Source organism: Coregonus lavaretus (assembly GCF_964263955.1).
Source record: "Coregonus lavaretus genome assembly, chromosome: 11".
NCBI lineage: Eukaryota > Metazoa > Chordata > Actinopteri > Salmoniformes > Salmonidae > Coregonus > Coregonus lavaretus.
Genome location: NC_139998.1, coordinates 32,825,154 through 32,841,713, shown reverse-complemented (window position 1 = coordinate 32,841,713; position 16,560 = coordinate 32,825,154). Strand labels below are relative to the sequence as shown.

Below are 16,560 nucleotides of genomic sequence, written 5' to 3'. Positions count from 1 at the left end.
TACTTAAACATCTATGAATTAATTTACAAGCAGTTGATTCCCACTTCATATGTGTCAGTGTGTAACTTTTCCTTCAGCGCTTGATAAGATTGGGCGATGGGTGAAGGAGCGGCCTACCATCATCAACAACATACCCACCTCAACATGTACGGCAGGGGCGGAGGTAGGGGGGGGGGCGTAAGCGCGAGAAACCATGTAAAGTTGTTATATCCATGCTAAACATGTTACTCGAAGGGCCTGCTAATGATTTCAGGGTAATAAAGGAGGAACGAGCTTCCGTGAAATTGACAGTTGCATCCCTCGCTATCATTAAAGCGAATGCTATTGGTGTCCGCTTACTCTTTCAAAGTAGGCCATCAAACTGTAGACTACAACTCTCTGAAGTGCAGGGACACTGGTGGTATTAGGTGTTGCTGTCGACATGACTCTGCCCTCACGGAGCTGTCTCTGTTATCACAAAAGGGGATACAACTCCTTATGGGAGCACTAGCACTTTTTTTTTTACCAATACAGCTTGACTACTACCATCACCACCACCAATAATAACGGCTACCTCAATATTATTATTATTATTATTATTATTATTATTATTATTATTATTATTATTATTATTATTATGCCTAGTAGTAGTAGACGTAGTAGTAGTAGGCTAGTAGACTTATAGTAGACTAGTAGGCCTAGTTGGAGTAGGATACAGTCAGGATGCTCACACTTCTCTAGGTTTTGCTTGCATTTAACCCATGAGTTTTTGTTAAGAAGTTGTGAAACTGGCCTCCAAATACAAATGTCTATTAATTCTCTACAGACAAAAACGATAGGCCTGCATTTATTTGTGATATCCTTTTTTTGTTGAAGAGATGCCTGGCATTAAGTTGATTATACCTCAACTACCTCAACTAGCCGGTGCCCCCGCACATTGACTCTGCAACGGTACCCCCCTGTATATATAGCCTCCCTACTGTCACTTTATTTTACCTCTGCTCTTTTTTTTCTCAACACTTTTTTTTGTTGTTGTTTTATTCTTACTTTTTTTGTTTAAAATAAATGCACTGTTGGTTAAGGGCTGTAAGTAAGCATTTCACTGTAATGTCTGCACCTGTTGTATTCGGCGCATGTGACCAATAAAATTTGATTTGATTTGATTTGATTATAGCTTTTTTAATTGCCTACCAAATTCAAACACATTCTATTTTAAGTTATGATAGGCTAATAAAATAATTGATTGAAAACATAGGGGATATAATGTGTATAAACCATCAAGTACATGCACCATGATAGCAACATAATCAATTAACTTGTTTTGCTACTATCAGTGAAAATGATAAGCTATTTAAGTCATGACATGCCTTGCTTTTTTAAAAACCAATATAGCATACCTTACATAATGTTGTAAATACTATTACTTGTACCATTCCTGTCTGGTTAGTGTGCAGTGGATATGAAGGAGCATTGCCAAGTGCGCGTTTGAAGTCTTATGGCCGCGCGCAAGGTGTTCCTCTCGCTCTCCGGGTTGTGGTGCATATCTCAAGGAGGGGCCTAAATCGGCTTTGAGAGCGATATGGAAAACAACAGTTCGATCTGCAGAAGTTAGGGACAAAGCTGTTTGTATGGGTGAGGTCTCCAAAATAAAAGACACGACGTTGAACTGATCCTGTATGGGCATGTGCTGAATTAGACCTAGTTGACAACCTTTATATTGGACTAATGAGCAGCAATGAGCTAAATTCATTTTGTGAGGTATATCATGATCATTACATTTTGCCACATAGTAGGTACATTATTTTAGCATATTATTAGCATTATCATCATTGTTAACACGTCAGGTTTAAATAAAAATAAAAAAGGTTTCTCGAAATGATGTCACAATTAAATGTAGCCTATTGAATTTCAAGCTGTGTATCTTAACTTCCCACTGGGCACAGACATCAGTCAGTTCAACATCTAGTTTTGATTAACATTTGGTTGTCAACTAACGTGAATTCAACGTAAAATCAACCAAAAGTCTCGCCCTGTCATTGGATTTAGGTGAAAAGTTGGGTGAAAAAAATACGTAATACCCTTACATTGATGAGTTTTTACAAATCCAATCAGTTTCCACGTTGATTCAATGTCATCACATTTTTTTTTTTATTGTTCAAATGACGTGGAAACGACGTTGATTCGACCAGTTTTTGCCCAGTGGATTGCCTCCATTAGCAATAGACCTTCATCTGTGCCTTTCCCCCCAACTCCAACACGGACCCAGACACAGTTCAAGGTCACTTGCAATTTCTAGCCATTACATCAGAGCAACAGTAGCCTACTCAGCACGCCTTTTTGAAAGAGCGTAAACAGCGAATTAGCCCACCTTACTTCAATGCCTATCATAATAGAAAGAAAGGGTGGGCGTAGATATAGGGACATGATGTCCAAAGCATAATAAAATCGTAATAGCCTACTCATTGAGCAAGCAAGATGTATTAACATTATTGCTGAGATGTCGATGAAATATCATTTTTGCTCCGAGCTAATTAGGCCCATACAATTATTATACTTTTGGAATGGTAGCCTAAATGCTTCTCTCCATAAAAACATTAGAAGGAAGTGCGTTGTCCGTGTTCTTGAAATATCAAAATCCAGCCTTACTTGTCCAGTTGTTCTTCTCCGGTTTCCCACATCCGCTCTTGTTCCTACATTTGTTTGTTAGTCCTCTATTACAGTTACTTTTATGTATGTCCTATAGTATTTTTATAACGGCAAATAATTATACTGTCTTCATTGTTCCACGTACAAGGGATCACGGAGCACCTCTACAATAGATAGCTGTCAATGGAGATTTATTGGACTTTAAATGAAAATATTAATTCGTTTCAAGAGTATAGCAAAGTTGCCCACCGTGACTTGCATTGGCAAGAGCGTGTGCCTTGTCAGCACAAAGCGCCTCAAAGAACATCTTTAAAACACTCAGATATAGGCTACATACACAAAACACACTCTCACACTCCTACCTCAACTGCAGTTGTCTTTCTTTTCCCTCCTTTCTATAATCACAAAGCCTTTTGCCCCTTTGTAAGTCTGTGCAGTTTTTTTCGAGATTAACTTTGCCATTTTGGTGTCGACTGGCCCCTCTCTTTTGCATTTTCTCTAAGAACTCGCTTGTAGTGCGGGGTAGAGGATTTCGTACAGAAGTGAGTGTATAAAAAGTTCAGAGAAGCACGTTTACATCATTAATAACGGGACTGATATGCAACATACCCAGCAACTATGTAATGTATAATGATAGTGCTGTAGCCTATCAACATCGTTGAAGGACAAAATAAATCTTCATTCAGCTATTAAGCGTGAGATAGGCCTGTGCCACTACACAACTTACATTGGCAGTCAAAACTATTTGGTGAACATGCCAGTGATAGTCAGGTGTAAGGTGCTACAGAGCTCGACGTTTATGTGTAAAAAATAATGTTAATAATATGAAGAAATTAACCCATTCGTTAACGTGTTGGATGTTGTTATAAGATATCTTATAAATCAAGCCGGGCATATTTATAAGATCAATAAACACACTAGATGTTCAGTGTTATTTAAAGTTGTTCATTGCAATTAAGGGGATGGTATAAAGAGAAGCCTCTCAGCAGCCTCGTCGGTCTCTCCCTTTGTGTTAAAGTTGGCTCGAGGTCTCCGGAGGTCCTGGAAGCGACAGTTCTGTGAATAGCGGGTAGATGGCACAATTTTCTAACATTTAGAGAGAGAACGCAGGAAGCCGGTAGCACCAAGTCTATTTAAGAGCACTTTATTAAAAATAACAAAGATAGCTGACAGGCAGTAGTAATACACACTTTTCAATGTAAGATTTTTTAGAATAATATAGGGGTTGTTTACGGTAGAACTAAGCGCATGTCAAAAGTTGAGTGGTTTTGGAAAAATGCGTAGGCCTATTTAGAAAAAGAGCATATGGCATAGGCGTAATTGCAATCTCAATAGGCATAGACCTTAAAATAATAATAGGCCTAATAATTATTATAATAAGAATATTAATAATAAGAATAGATAATAGCCTAATCTTAATTTATTTCCATGTCTAACTGTAATAAGGTTTCCCGCAGGTTATTTGACATTAATTCTATTAGGCCTACTATCAACAGGATGGTGACAGGAAGGCTCACCTAGGTTTGGATGGGAGACGATTTAAGATTTATTTAGGCCGCAAAGGCTCTGAATGACTGAGGATCAGTCCTCGGCTAGAATTTTGGATGGACAATAGCCCCTCATATGGCCAGAGGAGCAGCCTAGTGAATGACACAGTACTTACAGAAATTAAACAACCATTTTATATCTATAGCCTACATGGACCGATTGTTTAATTGTTTCTTTGTCATCAAAGCCTATATCTGAGCCTGATTCAGAATCAAGTCAGTGGCAGATATAGGCTACGCTCTCTCTGGGGGTCACAATAGTGGGTTGCCAGTTGTGCCGGGCCATCACTTGATGTGTAGGCTGCTTTATCAAATTACTTGAAATCCAAAGAAACGTAAAAAGAAACAGCAGACTAAACGAGTGGGACGGGCATGATTACGAAAACATTTGCGTTTTGGAACTGGACCATTGCGTTGTAGATTAGACCTATGTTTTCCGAGCAACACCTTGATAATGATTTGATAGTGATAATAATAGTAGGAAACCCAGTTAAGGCTATAAATCATGCTGTAATTTGAGTTTAAGCACGGTCATCATTGGGTACTTTGCCTTGAAGTAATGTTCCCATGTTTCTCATCACTCACTGAAATTGCAAATGTATACATTGCAGGCCTACATATCAACGCGCAGAGCACGCACACATGCACATAAGGTTATACATATATACACATAGCCTACATGCATACATAGCCTACATACATACACATGCCTCTGCTGGCCTAAATGTCTTTGCACACATAGCCTATAACATTTAAAAACATCAAAAACACATGCTGACTGAACGAGCTGGCGTGAGACATGTTTCTAGGCCTATATGAAGAAAATAAAAAACATTACTGTAGGAATATCACAATCAATGCTGTGGTGATTACAATTCAGTGTTGGTTGTTCGTTTTGCAGAGCTCATGCAGTGTTTGCAGGGCTCATGCAGGGCACAGGCATATACAAAAGTGAATTTCTTCACAAGTAAATAAAACCCACTGGGCAAAAACTGGTTGAATCAAAGTTGTTTCCACGTAATTGCAACCCCAAAAATCTGATTTTCAAAAAGTCATCAACATAAGGGCATTTCGTTTTCTTTTCTAACAATTTTTAACCTAAATCCAATGACATGGTGAAATGTTTAGTTGATTTCACATTGAATTCACGTTAGTTGACAACTCAAACAAATGTAAATCAAAACTAGACGTTGAACTGATGTCTGTGCCCAGTGGGAAGTGACATGAGGGAGACCTCATTAGCTCGTTGTCCTACGCTAATAATAGAACAGAAGTGCAAAATATAGAGTTCAGCCTCAACACATGCTCTGTCAACTAAAATCATTGAGTGAAGCCATGAATTACTTCAAACTTATTCCTATCGGCCTATCAGCACAAATAATTTAATAAAAATCCAAAGAAAATAGGAAAACTAATATTGTCCTTTTAATGACATTGCTGAGTTGTAATGGCTTTAGTTGGCCAACTATTACATGCGAGAGTTTTAGTGACATGCAACGTGCCAGGATATACACTGAGTGTACAAAACATTAGGAACATTACATTTACATTTTAGTCATTTAGCAGACGCTCTTATCCAGAGCGACTTACAGTTAGTGAGTGCATACATATTTTTATTTATTTTTCATACTGGCCCCCCGCGGGAATCGAACCCACAACCCTGGCGTTGCAAACGCCATGCTCTACCAACATCTTCCTAATATTGAGTTGCACCCGTTTTTGCCATCAGAACAGCCTCAATTCGTCGGGGAATGGACTCTACGGGGTGTCGAAAGCGTTCCACAGGGATACGGGCCCATGTTGATTCCAATGCTTCCTACAGTTGTGTCAATTTGGATGATGTCCTTTGGGTGGTGGACCATTCTTGATACACACAGGAAACTGTTGAGCGTGAAAAGCCCAGTAGCATTTGCAGTTCATGACACACTCAAACCAGTGCGCCTGGCACCTACTATCATACCCCATTCAAAGGCACTTAAATATTTTGTCTTGCCCATTCACCCTCTGAATGGCACACATACACAATCCATGTCTCAAAGCTTCTTTAACCTGTTGTCTCCCCTTCATCTACACTGATTGAAGTGTATTTAACAGGTGACATCAATAAGGGATCATAGCTTTCACCTGGATTCACCTGGTCAGTCTATGTCATGGAAAGTATAGGTGTTCCTAATGTTTTATACTACTGCATCTTGGCCTATGGTCCCAGATCTTAGAAGATTGTAAAGACAAATTGAAAAGTGGAATGTCTGCATCAAGAACATTTGAAACATTTCGTATACGGCCAATCATGGGCCAATCATAAAGAAACCTATCATCCTAGTCACAATTTAGCTACACCATCACCAATTTAGCTACACCATCACCACAAAGGCAAACGGAATTACAGCATAATTAGATTTAGTTCACTTTCACCATTAATTAGACAGGAGCATGGTGGGATGTCTTTGAAATCCGAGAAATAGGAGGAAGTCGGCTGAAATTAGATTTACTTACACAAATTCTGACACTGACAAAGTTTTTCACAGTCTGGTGTAGGCTACACTTTTATATCCTAGCCCCATGTGCTGCATATTGCTTGTAGTAGTAATCTGTAGTAGTCTAGTTGTAGTTGTAGTAGTAGGCTTAGTAGTAGTAGTAGTAGTAGTAGTAGTAGTAATAGTAGTACAGTAGTAGTAGTAGTAGTAGTAGTAGTAGTAGTAGTAGTAGTAGTAGTAGTACAGTAGTAGTAGTAGTAGTACAGTAGTAGGCCTAGTAATAGTAGGCCTAGTAGTAGTAATAATAATAATAATAGTAATAATACTAGTAATAATAATACTAATACTAATAACAATAATAATAATCTCTAATGTAGTTGAAAAATATAATTATAGGCCACGTTTCCTGGATAATATGAAAAATGAAATGCCTTGTGCTACAACATAATAACGCACTGCTAAATATATTAAATATATTTTAGTAGGCTATTTTCATTACAGAAATCGTACACAGAATAGACCTATTGAACTTAGGGAGCATCATTTTGAGAGTGCTATTGGGATGACGATGGGCATGATCAAAGTAATGAAATAGGCTAATCATAAGGCTTTTGTTTAATTCTATCTTGAAGACAAACATTTATAATTCATGATTTTGCAATATACTCAGTGTTTGCTTACTAATCACAGTAGAAATAGTTGGATAACTCCGATAATAGTTTTATTGAGGCTCTGGGTCTCGATGAAGGGGGTCTATTTCTTAAGCAATGTGGTTTCTATTATGGAACACTGATTTGCTCCGGGATGCGTTGGATTGCAAGACGCCATATTGACTCAACTAATAGGACACCGAGTTAAAGGTGAGCTTTAAGGCTGGGGGATCGCACGCTTGATCTCCCTTTACAGAAAACACACATTTCAACTAATACTCAACTAGAGGGGTAGGGGTGGTATTTAGTTGAGTAAAATCAAGCGACTGATAGTCTGTCTTGCATTGCATTTTTTGGTCATTTAGCAGACGCTTGTTTGCTGCTGCCGGTGAAAATATAGGGTAGTTATAGCCAAGGCTCCTCAGACATATTTTCAAAGTCCACTGTCGCATTTTATTTACGAACTCAAGTCAGACATGCCTGTACCTGCAGTGTTGCCATACGTCGAGATTTTATAAGTTCACAAAAGGAATGCGATATAACATGCTAAAGCACCAAAGGCAACGTTGTTCAAATGTCATTGTACAAAAATATAGTAGCCTACATATCAACAGTCCTCTCCTTTGAATTGATACACATAGGACAACTTCACTTCAATTTGTGACGCCAATAATTGCATATACCCAACAGTCTCTCTCTCTCTCTCTCTCTCTCTCCCTCTCTCTCTCTCTCTCTCTCTCTCTCTCTCTCTCTCTCACACATACACACACACACTCACACACACACACACACACACACACACACACACACACACACACACACACACACACACACAAACACAAACACACACACTCACACATACACACACACACATACATACATACACACATATATAAACACACACATTAACACACATTATTTTGACTGATTATTAATAAAAACATGAAAAAACGTTTTGTTTTCCAATTCATAAATTATAATTTAATACCAAGAACAAATTTACAGCAGAATGCTTGTTTACAATAAGCTAATACAAACAAACAAGAATTGTGTTCAACTATAAACTTCCACACACACTCACATATATCACTTGCAATTAATAATCATAATCATCATAAAAAAAGTATCTATACGTTATCAATACCCTGCAGTCATATATTTTTATATATTTATATAAAAACGTGGGTCAGTTTAAACTGTTCATAATTACAATCATGTATCATTCTCTGGTCCATATGTGGCATGGGAACAGCCAAAGAGCACTGTTCAATCAATTACATAATATGATCCCTTTTTGTCCAACCACAACATGATGTCTTGTGTGTTGAAGAAAACCCCCAAAAACAAGGACAAAATTGCTAGCTTACACACCACACACACACACACACATACACACACACACACACGCACACACACACACACACACACACACACACACACACAAGGCATCTGTCACAGACCAAAGGAGCAGAACACTAAGTCAGAATAGCTACTCCTTTCCAGACCAGCTCACCCTGTTTAGTCTTAGCCTATTGTTGAACATTTTGTTTCTTTTTAAATACAAGGGCTAGTGTACTGAATGCACAGATTATATCTATACAGTCAAAAACATTTACATTTATATATATCAAAGATAAAATAGGTTAGCGACCTGTGGCCATGCATTCACAGTCTAAATACATGAAAAAGAAAACATTTTTGTCGTAATATGTATATACATTACAAACATAACTTTCAGTGCTACTAGCTAAGTCTGTCACTCAATTGAAGACATTGTATTACCGAAAAAATGGCAACCACAGTTTTTCTTAATCACATATACTTTGTATAAAGGAAAACTTGTTGAAATGAATTGACCTATATTTACAACAATACTGCCTCTAATTAATGTTTTTCAAGTGAAATACACGAGCATAAGACTGAAGTTTCAAATCTAATAGTGTTCCAATGTTGTATACTTAAACAACGTTTTGATAAGAAATTACTTTTCAGGCACTTAATGCTTGAAGTATAGAGAGGGTGACATTTCAGGGACATCGTAATAATACTGCTATTAAAAACTATTCCAGCTGTAGGCCTACATAAAAGGTATATCACCCTTGACCTTTCCAATTTCAAAATAAGGTATTGTATGACTAGATGTTTTGATTGATGTTGAGGCCTATACATTGCAAGACACAATGTGCAATGCATTGGTAGTTAATACCATATCTAAATGAACATTATAATTCAAATAGCTGTGCATCTACGTTTACAAGCCACACTCACCCTTCAGTAGCCCATATCTCAAGGCTTTAATCATTTTGTTGAACTGTCTGCAAATGAATGCCAAACATTTCGAACTGGGTGCATGAGGGGATACACAAAGTTGAATACAGCAAGAAAGGGGTTCATTAAACATAGCCTGCATACTGGCAACCTATCTCATTCACTGTTCAGTAATAGCTGTTTTACCGTCGACAGTGCCTTGTAGAATCCTTGTTCTATATTAAGAGCTGATGTGGTTCGACTGGCTCAACTAAGCAGTGGCAAAACAGGGCAACCCTGGAACATCATGTAGCCTAGGCTATATTCTCAATTGGGAAAGAGCAATGATTTAGCTGGATCAAAAAGTTGAACCTGAACTCCGAAAAAAAACTCCATTGCCCAGTTTAGTGTGGGTCATCCTAAGAGTAAGTGCGTTTGCAGCATTAAGCATGTAGTTATAAGCCTTTTCCTATATTGCTGTTGCTTTAGTTTTAATTCTTGAAGAACATTTTACATTACTTAACTGTTTCAAAAGAAGTCATGGTTTTAGAAAAGAACACCACCTGTACTACATAATCACATAGGCCGGTTTGGAACCAGAAAGGAGGAACAAAAGAAAAGTACAAAAAATAGCTAGATACATGGACACAGGACAAGTAGGCTAATTTGGAAAAAGAAAACTTACTTTTTCTTTTCTCCTAAGTTTTTCCAAATGCTCATTTTAAATGCACTTTATAGTTTCATTTTCGATTTGAGGATTACCTAAATCATTTTCCATATTTTGTTTTCGTTTTATTTTTTTCTTAAAAAATGGATAATAAGCAAGTTATTCCGAATGACATGGGGAGCTTTTATCTGCATTTTGAAAGTTCGATGAACGTCTCAATTTTTTAAATTCACAGTCATTTATGACAATGTCTTTCTTTGTGAAAGCAAGCTCTTGTAACAGCCGTTTTCCTTCTACAAAAGAAGCGCTAACCATTCTTAACCCCTTTGTTCATTCCTTCTGCTTACTGAATTGACATGTAAGGCCAGTTAAAACTGCTCCCCGAAAGCAACATATCCCTGATGAGGGTTTCAATTGGGGTTTTACCTACCAATCGGACGAAAAACAATTGCTCTATGACGGATGAAGACACTGTGCGCAGTGAAGGCAAGCGAAGTAACAACTTCCCAAATCGTGTTGGCTGGTTGGGATACTGGCTCCGAACATATTCCTCCAGGGCGCACTGGGACTTCTCTTGCAAACTTTCCACATGGGCCACATCTGAGAGGCCACAAGCGTCTGAAAAAAAAAAAAAAAAAAAAACTTAATCATGCTGGACTCAAAATTCAACACACATTTACGACAGAACACTAATAATGCATAAGATCCCTCTCGTTGTCAATATATATATGACGGTGACAGGTGCGCTTAAAGTACAAACAATGTTTAGTCATTTGGGCTGCTTGTAAATGTAAAGAAAACATACCCTATTTGCGGCGTTAAATCATAATGATTTTGACTGTGGCCGCTGAGATGTGCTTGTAGGCTATAATATCACAACCTATATTTCATATTGATTAAACAATAAAAAACAATCCAACTGTGATTACGTATAATCAAACATTTAGTGTTTGATATCACTCTGTCAAATCAAACAGGTCAGTTATCGTCACTAATATCAACATCATTATCATATTCAGTAGGCCTACATTATTTTATTTTGAAAGAAGACACACCTGTCTGTTTGCCTACATAAATGTTGAATTTACATTGAATAAACCACGTTTTCTTGAGAAACTGTCTAATAATCGTAGCCGTTTATGTCCTGTGCATAGGCTAAACATCAATAGGCTCTGTGATTATTAGTGTCACTGTAGTGCAGTGAATAAGAACAGGCAAATTCCCTTTTTGTTGCCTTATATTTGGAAACTGGCAATTGTTTAAAATCAACTAGACAAGCATCGAACTCAATCACAAATGTTTACATTTTAATAGTAGTTTGGGTTAACACACACATGAACACACACACACACACACACACACACACACACACACACACACACACACACACACACACACACACACACACATACACGCGCGCACGAACGCACGGTGACAGGGAGAGAGAGTTATGACATGGTGACCTCTGTAGGCTACTGCGTTGTGATTTCGCTTGAAGAAGGGCTAGAAACCGAACATACCACTAACAGCGATTGTATTAACCAAGTCACCGTAATAATCAAGAAAAATGGTGGATCAATGATATGTAGCTTAGCAGTGCAAACTCTTGTAGCCTACATAGCCTATTCATAGAATACATAATAGCCTACCTGCAATCAAATAAAGATTCAAATAGACAAAATGAAGCATTCATTACCACAACGATATATTGTTTAAACCACCCAGGTATTTTTGTAGAATTTGCCTAAACCAATAGCCTAGTTTGCTAAATGTTAGCTACATAAAAATAATAATATGTTGAAGGCTTATTGTAAAAACAACTTATAAATTAGATTAGATTGCTTAATTCTGTGTAGGTTTGTGTATTTTCTCACCTTTTTTTTAATTCCCCACTTTAATTCTGTAATGTAATCTTATAGCAGGGTAGTCTGGGTCATGACCCAGTTCTGGAAGGAGTCCATAAAATGTATTGGATCCCTAGATCTTCCTAACAGAACAGAGGGGAATTGAAAAGTATTTCCCCAAAATAACTGTAATGTCCGTCGTGTGATCAGGCTAAATGTGGTAGAAAGGCAAAGTTGTTATTTTATTAATTAAATCTTCAATAAGATACGCTATTCCGTCAAAAGATACGCTATTCCCTACAATTTATGGCCCTCCCTGGCGAGAATAGGCTACGTTGTATGTCTATTCCCGACATAAACAATATATTTGATTGGTAAGCAAACTATTCTCAAAGTGTAACTCCAATAAAAATACCGACAGTTTGTTTTTGATATCATGTCTCCGCTGAAATATTAGTTTGAGTGACTTTTATGATGTGGGTCAAAAATATATTTCAGTTCATATATTTGGGACAGCGCATTTAGGATACTGTATAATAGGGGCACAAAATGTTGCTTTATTGGGGGGAAATTTAAATATGAATAAACTAGTTATTCAGTATTAATGTCTAAATTCATGAATGGGAGTGGACACAAATTGAATCAAGTGTGCCTATGCCTGACGAAGCAGTAAATGCAAATGGTGGGCCATTTATGACTAATGCCCAACAGTACAGTGATATAGGCCTACAGGCAGTTGATAGCCATAGGCCTATGTTTTTATTCTCTATGGGATTTTAGGACAGGCCAGGCGTTCGCGAAAATGTGCACTGTTTATATATTCTATTGCATGCCTAGCCTAGTATTGTTTTAAAACAATGACCTAAACACATTCTCTAAACACATAACTGGAAATTATATATTCTGTTTTTTTGTGTGCAATTTTGAGCTTACCTGATGTGAAGAGCACAATTGCCTTCAAGCAGCTGTATTCAGCAGAGTCAACGTGCAAAACTTTCAGCTTTTCCACTTGTTCTTGGAAGATCCTAATGTGGTCCATAAAGGCAACCACTCTGTCCGCAGACATTGGGGAGGCGTGTAGGCCAGCCGCCGCCAGAAGTGGAGCCACATGGAGAGGCATGGAGCACTGTGCGGCGTTGAGCACAAATAACTCACTCCAGGTCAACCTCAACAGAGCCACCTGGTCAGTAATCTGAAGGTCTGGAAAGAAGGGGATATTCCTAGCCCACTCCACGGCACTGAACAGCATCCTGGCCGCCAGTTCACATATGTTCTCGATGCCCATGATGTTGTTGGGTTGCATGCATTGACTGCCATACCGGGACGTTGGGTAGGGCTCCGCTCTTAGCAGTAGAGATATATATCCGGATAAGTAGGAATGGCAGTGCAGTGGGTCCCCATTTGTCAAGGCGAACTGACCATGGTGTGGCTGTGTGGGTGGCATCCGTCCCCGTTGCACCGCTGCAGTAAAAAGAGAAACTGCAGATATTGATGCCTGAATTCTACACATCAAGAGACATTGTAACCCTCCTGACCAGGAGGCTATGCCAAATGTTGTTACACTATAGCAGTTCGAGGAATACACATGCTAAATACCAGTTTAACCATTACTTTTGCTATTCAAATGCTATGATGAAATCTATGGATCCAACATTATAAACTAAAACAATACGTAGGCTACAACAAATAGGCTAGCCTACATACATGCAAACAATGACTGTTATTTACTGTAGAGATCGATACAAGCATATTGGCCGGAAAATGTATGATTCTCTATGGAACATTTTAGAAGTAGGCTAGTTATAAATCTGGGTTTTACATTTTCATTTTGTTGTTTGGCTACAACAACATGAGCTCACTAGAAGCACAAAGGCAAGGCAGTCCTTGCATGTTGTAACCCTTAACCTACTTAGCAATCTATTCGGCTAGTTTTATATTGACTACTATTTTCGACTGATCATTGAATAGAACAATTCTAAAGATACACATATGCCCTTTTCTACGTACAGCTCAGTTTTCTGGTCGAGATTAACACGACACGTAATGCGTGGGATCTAAACAAGCTGTCTCTTCACTCCACACTCGCCATAATAACGTTGTATATGCGTTTGTATTCAAATACAGATGCAAATCCATTTTGTCTCTTTCAAGAGGACGATTCAGTTCTAATAATCTACATCCAAACTCTTATGACTATTGTTTGTGATGGCCACATTATTGAATATAGCGTTTAAGAAATATAACACTTCGAACGCTAAAAGGTAGGTTTTTCACTATCGGTCTTAAGCACTAAATGCTGACGGCTCCTTCCGTGCTTCGGCCGCGCAGCCTATGGAAGACGAATCCGGGAGAGAATATCGGAGACCGCAACACATACAATTACATAATTCATTCAGCGCACGACATACAGGACAAATAAATCAACAAGAAAATAAAAATCCCAATACCTTCCCGTCTCATGCCAACTTTCAGGCATTTTTTGAGGCGGCAGTACTGACACTGATTGCGATGGTGCTGGTCAATGGGACAATTCCTGTTGGCACGGCATGTATAACTGAGGTTCCTTCGTACGCTCCGTTTGAAGAAGCTTTTGCACCCCTCGCAAGTAAACTGGCCATAGTGTTTACCACTCGATTTATCCCCGCAAACAACGCATTCTATGTGCTGTGGCTGCTGTTTCTCCGACTGCATCGTCTGGTTTGTCGGCGTAGACTGTACAGTGTTGTTCGGGGGTCCTTGGACGGGTGTCTGAGGGGTCGGAGGGGCGACCTGAGAGCCTGACAGATTCATCTGAGTGGTCGGAAGGGATAGTCCTCCTTGAGATTGCGAAGAAAGGGTACCTTGGGTCTCAGACACATCGTCCTGGGAGCCTCTCCACACTACCATTGCCATATCTATCAGTCAACGTAAGGAAACTTTTTGTCTGCCGTTTTTGGTTTTGCGGTGCTTGTTTTCTCAAAAGAATGCAGTACGCTGTAATCAAAATGAATAGTCAAATAAATAAATAAATGCCAAAAGCCTACTGTTGTCGATTGTTCGTTGAATCTTCGAAAATGTCAAATTCTATTGCTGTTGTAGACGATGCGAAGCACACGTTTTAAAACTGATGTGATGGCGAGCTGAATCGCAGCCTTGCACTTAGAGGCCAAGTCCAGGGGCGCTTGCAGTCAGCCATCCAGGAGATCCGTCAAGGGGGAAAAAATAGCAAATGATTGCGATAATGAAATGAGGTAGCCTATTCAAGAAACGGAGCAGTACGTTGAACGTAGGCGACGTGACAGCAGCATAAAACACACAATTGATGTAGGCTACACACTAGCAGCAGAGCGCTATCAAGTTCCAGCTCAAGTCTTGATGAAAATCATCAACTGGTTAAAAACAAATATTGCTGCTTCTCCCTTTTCTTCTTGTGAGGTGGTGCGAGCAGCTGAAGACAATGCTTTAGTCAAATATGAAGTCAACTCTCCGACAAGCAAGTGATAATAAAACAAAAAGATCACAACCTATAGAACCTCCTTCATGCACGGAAAAATAATAAGAAAAAGAACAGAGAATCAAAGTGATTAAATATGTTAAAAAGGGTGAGGTTAGGAAGTGATTGCGAATAGTAGGAGCTTGGCTGGCAGAATGCTTTCTCTCTGATCAGCTCACTGAGCTCTCTATATAGTGAACTTTGACACAACTGCTGCAATTTAGCACATGTTACCATGGAGATGAGCTGCCATATAAGGAAAGTGACTGTGTTTGACTGGTCAGAGCTCATGGACCTCCCCCTGAACCCCATTGGCTAGTCGGTACTTGTGCTACTTGGTGCCTTGCCAAAGCAGGATGGGGGTCGAGAAGATGCTTGGTCCTAAAAGGAGACAGTTTAGAAGAGAGGACCGTGCTTCTAATTCACTCACATTTTTCATGAAATATACATGTAAATTCATGTTCAATGATTACATTCTCTGACCACATAATGTTTCTTATGTGACTGAGTATAGCTTAAATCAGTGGGTCATTGCTATCCGGAATCCTTGGGATGTCCATACCCAATTGAAGCTTACATTTAAAATAGTTAAGGTTGGGGTTAGGGAAGGGTTAAGGTTAAGGTTAAGGTTAAGGTAAGGGTTGGGGTTAAGGTTCGGGTTAGGATTAAGGGTAGGGACGTCTCAAGGATCCCAGTGGGCACTAACCTAAGTCAGTGGGTTGCCTAATAAATTTTTCCTGATGTTTATTTTTCCTTACATCTACTAGTCTGAGAGAGGTGAGGATGGTATCTTTACATCTGATATATGCTTTCATGTGATGGAGTAGCCTATAGTGCTCCTGCATTAAAGTCAAACTTCAGTCTACCATTAGTCTACATTAGAGATTGCAGAATGCAATAGAAGTAGGCTATCAGAAGTTAAACTATATGAAATTAACCATTATTATACGATATGGCTTTGTGTAAAACAAATTATAACATTGCTTGTTGACATTTTTCCTGTCATTGCAACACATTTGCTGTATGAAAGG

At 38.7% G+C, this 16,560-nt stretch overlaps 1 protein-coding gene across 3 annotated transcripts; it reads right to left on the bottom strand.

Annotated features, from left to right (window-relative positions):
* Positions 1-8,234: 8,234 nt before the first annotated feature.
* Positions 8,235-15,692, bottom strand: nr2f2 (nuclear receptor subfamily 2, group F, member 2). 3 transcript variants are annotated; one of them, XM_084171400.1, is made up of 3 exons: positions 14,505-15,692; positions 12,991-13,536; positions 8,235-10,831 (listed from the first exon to the last, which is right to left on the bottom strand). In XM_084171400.1, the coding sequence occupies exons 1-3, from the start codon at positions 14,947-14,949 to the stop codon at positions 10,557-10,559; spliced, it is 1,266 nt and encodes a 421-aa protein (XP_084027526.1). In that variant the 5' UTR covers positions 14,950-15,692; the 3' UTR covers positions 8,235-10,556. The 3 variants fall into 3 exon arrangements, with proteins under 3 accessions (XP_084027526.1, XP_084027527.1, XP_084027528.1); XM_084171401.1 differs by having other exon boundaries at positions 12,991-13,518; XM_084171402.1 differs by having other exon boundaries at positions 12,991-13,518; positions 15,081-15,692.
* Between the last annotated feature and the right edge of the window lie 868 nt (positions 15,693-16,560).